This window comes from Chondrus crispus, genomic scaffold, assembly GCF_000350225.1.
Source record: "Chondrus crispus Stackhouse genomic scaffold, scaffold_221, whole genome shotgun sequence".
Classification (NCBI taxonomy): domain Eukaryota; phylum Rhodophyta; class Florideophyceae; order Gigartinales; family Gigartinaceae; genus Chondrus; species Chondrus crispus.
This window is the reverse complement of record NW_005179097.1, coordinates 162321-168320: the sequence shown is the minus strand read 5'-3', so window position 1 is coordinate 168320 and position 6000 is coordinate 162321. Positions and strand designations below refer to the sequence as shown.

At 55.9% G+C, this 6000-nt stretch overlaps 2 protein-coding genes; both read left to right on the top strand.

Moving 5' to 3' along the window:
- Positions 1-91: 91 nt before the first annotated feature.
- Positions 92-5127, top strand: CHC_T00004252001 (hypothetical protein). XM_005715546.1 is given in 6 exon segments: positions 92-451; positions 651-2291; positions 2358-3564; positions 3673-4006; positions 4106-4940; positions 4941-5127. The coding sequence occupies 5 exon segments, from the start codon at positions 92-94 to the stop codon at positions 4938-4940; spliced, it is 4377 nt and encodes a 1458-aa protein (XP_005715603.1). The 3' UTR covers positions 4941-5127.
- Positions 5128-5167: 40 nt separating this feature from the next.
- On the top strand, positions 5168-5350 carry CHC_T00004251001 (hypothetical protein). Its single transcript, XM_005715545.1, has one exon. The coding sequence runs from the start codon at positions 5168-5170 to the stop codon at positions 5348-5350; it is 183 nt and encodes a 60-aa protein (XP_005715602.1).
- The last annotated feature ends 650 nt before the right edge of the window (positions 5351-6000 follow it).

Sequence of the window (6000 nt, the reverse complement as noted above, 5' to 3'; positions counted from 1 at the left end):
TTCATACCACATCGCCGCCGCCGGCGCGTGCCTGTGCCTCGCGCCCCCAGCCACGCTCGGAGCCCGCGCGCGCGCCGCCCTCCTGCCCGATATGAACGAGCGCGCGGACCCGCTCAGACCCGCACCGCCAAACCCCGCGAACGCCTCCGCGCTCACGCTCCTCTCCTTCTCGTGGATGCGCCCCACCGTCGCTGCGGGTCGCGTGCGCCCGCTCGAGGACCCTGACATCATCCCACTCGCGGATAAGTTTCGGTGCGAACGCACCGGACAGGGTACCTTTCAGCCGCTCTGGAGACGACAGGTCGGCCCTACCGGCGCAGGCATCCCCGGTACTACACCCAGCTTGTTCCTTGCACTCTTCCAGTCCTTCGGTACCAGGCTCATGTTCAGCGCCCTCCTCAAGGTCGGCAATGACATCTGCCTCTTCGTCTCCCCGCTCATGCTCAGGTTGGTACGTTTTCTTCTTCTTCTTCTTCTTCTTCTTCTTCCTCTTCTTCTTCCTCTTCTTCTTCCTCTTCTTCTTCCTCTTCTTCTTTCCGCTTGCGCATTGTTTTTGCCTGCCTTGCGTCGTTGACTTCCGTTGACTTCCGTTGACTTACCGCTTCTATTCTTCGTCTCTTCCTTCTCACATTGCATTGCCCCGTGCCTAGATTATCAAGCACTTGCAGGACCGCGACGCCGGCGACGCCCGCCCCATGGACGGCCTGCTGCTCGCCCTCGCCCTGTTTGCCACCTACACCTTCCAGTCTATGATCTTCAACCAGTACTTCAACACCGTCTCCACCATCCAAGTCCAGCTGCGGGGCGCCCTAATCGGCGCCGTCTTCCAAAAGAGCCTCCGTCTTTCCCCGGAGAGCCGCGCCCTGTACACCTCGGGCCAGATCCAGAACCTCATGGCCACCGACTCGCGCACCGTCTCCGACTTTGTCCTCTACCTCAACATGCTCTGGAGCGCCACCGAGCAGATCATCGTCGCCATGCTCCTGCTCGTCAACCTCATGGGCTGGATCCCCACCGTCGCCGGCGTCCTCTTCATCCTCGCCTCCATGCCTTTGCAGGCCACCCTCGTCGCCACCATCAAGGCCCTGCGCGAGAAGGCCAGCGCCCGCACCGACAACCGCGTCAAGGTCGTCTCCGAGGCCATCAAGGGCATCAAGGTCGTCAAGCTCTACGCCTGGGAGCTCTCCTTTGTCAAGAAGATCCTCGCCACCCGCGCTCGCGAGCTCCACTTCATGCGCAGCATGGCCATCGTCCAGGCCTGGAGCTCCACCCTTGTATTCAGTCTCCCCACTATGCTCACCGTCACCGTCTTTGTCACCTACGTCCTCACCGGCCGCGTCCTCGACGCCGCCGTCGTCTTCCCAGCCATCGCCCTCTTCAACGTCATCCGCCCGCCCCTCCTCTTCCTCCCCAGCATCATCATCAGCGCCGCCCGCGCAGGCGCCTCCCTCTCGCGTCTCACTTCCTTTCTCAGCGCTGAAGAGCTCGTCCCCATGTACGACGGCCCCCACGCCCTCGACCAGCACGTCTTGGACGCCGAAAACGTCGACCTGGCCGCTGAGAACGCCTCCTTCACTTGGGACCCTTCCACCTCCCTCTCCGCCTCCACCCTCACCTCCATCTCTTTCCGCGTCCCGCAGGGCGCCCTCGTCGCCATCGTCGGGCCCACAGGCTCCGGCAAGAGCACCCTCTTGGCCGGCCTGCTCGGCGAGCTGCCCATCGTCTCCGGCCGCGCTGGCATCCGTCAGAACCGCACCGTCAGCTACTGCGACCAGGTCCCGTTTATCCAGAACGCCACCCTACGCGATAACATCCTCTTCGGCAAGCCCTACCACGAGGAGTATTACCGCGAGACCGTCCGCGTCTGCTGCCTCCTCTCCGACTTCCGCATCCTCCCCGCCGGCGACAACACCGAGATCGGCGGCCGCGGCATCAACCTCTCCGGCGGCCAGCGCGCCCGCGTCTCCCTCGCCCGCGCCGTCTACGCCCAGGCCGACATCTGCCTGCTCGACGACCCACTGTGCGCCGTCGACGCCCACGTCGGCAAGTCCATCTTCAACGACTGCATCGTCGCCAATCTCCACGGCAAGACTCGCCTGCTCACCACCAACCAGATCCACTTTGCCGCCTCCCCGCATGTCGACATGATCATTGTCGTCAAGAACGGCACCGTCGCAGAGTCTGGCACCAGGGCCGCCCTGCTCGCCGATCACACCTCCGAATTCTCGCAGCTCGTCGAGGCCGCCGGCGAGATGGGCGCGGGCGAAGTCCCCGAGGACCACGTCGAAGCCGTCGAGACCGCACAGCCCGTTAATGGCAATGATGATGGTGATGGTGACGGTGACGACGAAATCCAGCGTCACCCTTCCGCGCCTGTACCCGGCGGCGATGATGACCACCACCACCACCACGACTACGACGACGTGGTGGTGGGTGGAGAAGGAACAGGGACAGAAACTGGAGCATCAACCCAGGCAAAGGGTAAAGACGCCTCTAGCTCCCTGCTTGCTTCCGACGACAAGACCGAAAACTACGGCACGATTGAGAGCGGCAAACTCATTAAAAAGGAGACCAAGAGCAAAGGCAGGGTTCAGTTCAGACACTACTTGACTTACTTCAGGGCGATGGGTGTCATCCAATGGGTGCTGCCCATCTTTGTGTTTGCGCTTGGAGCCCAGATGACGAGTTTGGCCGTCAACGTCTGGCTCAGCATTTGGAGCGATTCGAGCACCGGCGTAAACGCGGGCGCAGAAACAAACACCCTCCTCAATCTCGTTGTGTTTTGCTCTCTCGGATTTTTCTCAGTCGTCGTCTCTTCCGGGTCGGCTTTTTCGCTCGCGTTTGGAGTGATTCGAGCTTCTGTTCTGCTTCACGAGAAGCTGCTCTTGTCCGTTTTCGGTGCACCCAGTTCCTTCTTCAACGCCACCCCGGAAGGGCGCCTTGTTAACAGGTTCAACTCAGACATGGACAAGGTTGACTCAACCTTGGGCTCCACACTGCAGTCGTTGCTCAGGCTGCTGCTCAACTTGTCGTTCACCATCGGTCTCATCTTATGGGCAACCCCCGCATTTGTCTTTGTCGTCATCCCCGTGGGAGCTGTTTGCTTGTATGTGCAGGAGTTTTACCGCAAGTCTAGTGTTGATTTGCGTCGCCTGGAGGCCGTCGCTCGAAGCCCGCTCTACTCCCATTTCGGGGAAACACTTGATGGCGTTGTAACCATCCGTGCTTACCGTGACGTGCCGCGCGCCACTTTTGTCAACGATACCTACACTGACGTGCTGAACAAGACGTCATATGCCTCGTCATGCGCAAATAGGTGGATAGCCGTTCGACTCGAGGCGCTCGGCACAATCTTGATCTTTGGAGCATCTCTTCTCGCCATCTTTGCTCCCCCCGGACAACTGTCGGCCAGTATGTCGGGGCTTGTGTTGTCTTATGTAATGCAAATTCTTGGTGCCATGAACTGGAGCGTTAGGCAGTTCACCGAAGCAGAGTCGCAGCTGAGTGCCATCGAACGCGTGGCCGAGTATTCAGAACCACCGTTTCTGCAAGAAGAAGCCGGAGGTCTCGAAGGATTTTTGAAAGAGTGTGCGATTGAAGAAGAATCTTCGTCGCTGCTGAGTGGTTCGAAGGGACTCATTTCCGACGAAAAGCTCAAGCAATTGGGACAAGGCGTACAGCGCAGGAGGTCTCGATGGCCGAAGAAGGGCTGTATTCTGTTTGAAAACGTAACTATGCGTTATCGCAAGGACCTGCCTCCTGCTCTCAAGTCTGTGTCATTTTCGATATTCCCTGGTGAACACGTCGGGATTGTCGGGCGCACCGGTGCTGGAAAGAGCTCTGCCATCCAATGCCTGTTCCGGTTGTATGAGTTGGAAAAGGGGCGCATCGTTATTGATGATGTCGACATTTCCAAATTGAAACTCTTTGACCTGCGTTCTTCCCTTGGAATTATTCCACAAGAACCGTTTTGCTTCTCGGGTACCATCAGATCAAACCTCGACATGTTTGGGGAACACGATGATACTAGTGTCAGCAATGCGCTGGAGTCGTGCGGTCTTCAGGACACCATGACTGAAAAGGTGGACCTGGACTACGTCGTGAGCGAAGGTGGATCCAATCTCAGCGTGGGGCAACGCCAGCTGTTGTGTCTTGGGCGAGCACTCCTTCGCGATAGCCAAGTGCTGGTCCTCGACGAGGCAACATCTAGCGTTTCCAACGCTACGGACCAACGCATTCAGAAAACACTAAGAGACGAGATGGGTCATTGCACCGTACTCACAGTCGCACACAGATTGCACACAGTCATGCAAAGTGACCGCATCATTGTGATGGACGAAGGGAAAATCGGTGAGATGGGCAAGCCTAGTGATCTTCTAAGCCGGCCGTCCATGCTCAGTGCGCTTGTCGATGAGACTGGCCCGAACACGGCTGCTCATCTCAGGAATCTTGCTTCACTCCCAAGAGATGCGCACCATCTAAACGGGGGCGAGTGCATGTACTTTAAGGACCGAAACGGACACAATGGAGGAGGCATCGGAAGAATGGCCAATGAAAATGAAAATCCTAGCTGTTTTGCCAAATCGCAAGTGTCCATGCGGAGCAGAGTCCGGCATGCCTTCCTAGACTTGCGAAGCGCCTTGCAGGAAGCAAAGTTGATTGCCACAGGTGAAATGCATGAACCAGAGATCAATCCGGCAGAGTGGCGGGAACAACTCAGCTTGATGGTCTCCAAACTGAGTGTGCTGTCGGCGGAACTGAACAAGGATGGTTCGATCACGGGGAATGTAGACGAATACTTCCATGGTCGACCCACGGATATGTTACAAGCAGAGCAGTCGCCAGCGATGTCTACTCATTCGACCAGGCCGTCACGTAATTCGGACGAAGACCTTCCGCGAATAGACTTAATGGCAAGAAAGAGGTCCACAGACAAGTGATACGACTTGTGCTTTGTTACCTGCTGATGAGTGTTGTAGTGAAATTGGTCGGGGGTGTGGGTCTCTACGGCAGTACTGTAGCAATACAATACGCGATTACGAATAGCATCCGTTACCTTGACGTTTAGTGTTAATGACATGCGAGATAATAATAAAAACAACTACAAACCTTCTATTTTGCCCGAAATTGGTAATCTTCAGTCTCCGAAAACCATGAAGGACGCGAGATGTGTTCTATCAACTCCCAAATATCGCCTGCCCTGGGCCTACATCTGACACAAAATGGTCGAGCGGTTTCAGCTAGTGTGAGCGAGGGGGGCCCGCGCCGGGAAGCCCAACACCCCACTTTCTCAAACAAACCCAAGCACACGACTTCATCTTTCGTGTTTCTGAAGCGGGCTCAAGACTGAGGATATTTTCGCCATTTGATAGCTTGTGCGAGACATCCCGCGATCAAGAGACCGTAATGGGCCCCTCTGAAAACATAGAACCACAACCGCACGAGATTAACAAAGAGAATACATACCGTCATACACAACGTTTTGGTCAGCCGATTCGCTATATAAAACATGATTGGCTCGCGGCGCGGAGGGCGCAGAGGATGCTCTCTGCTTTTACGTTTGTACGTCATTTGTTTGGTATTATTGGTTTCATGTGAAATTCAAACGACTGTTATAAAGAAAAATCACTCGTACAAATACAGGATGACTTTCGATTTCCTATAACTCACATTTTCAATGACAAAAGACTCATCGTCCAAAATATTCATCCTCTAAAGTTGACTCGCATGTGTGACGCAAACCCGCTGAGAAGTATCCATCGGAAACAGGAGTTAGCATCGTGAAAACTGGATTCTTGCGCACTCGTATCACAAGCGTCTCCCGAAGGCCATCAGCAAAAAATTAGAGTTGTTGTAGCCCACATCGTTTTTCAGGGTACATATATTGATCGCATCCTTGGTGGGAGCAGGTTTCGGCTTGGACGTATAGGGGAAGCGGGGAAGATCAACATACCTGATTGACGAGGACGATCGTCGATTTGTTGTTTGGACCAGATGTGG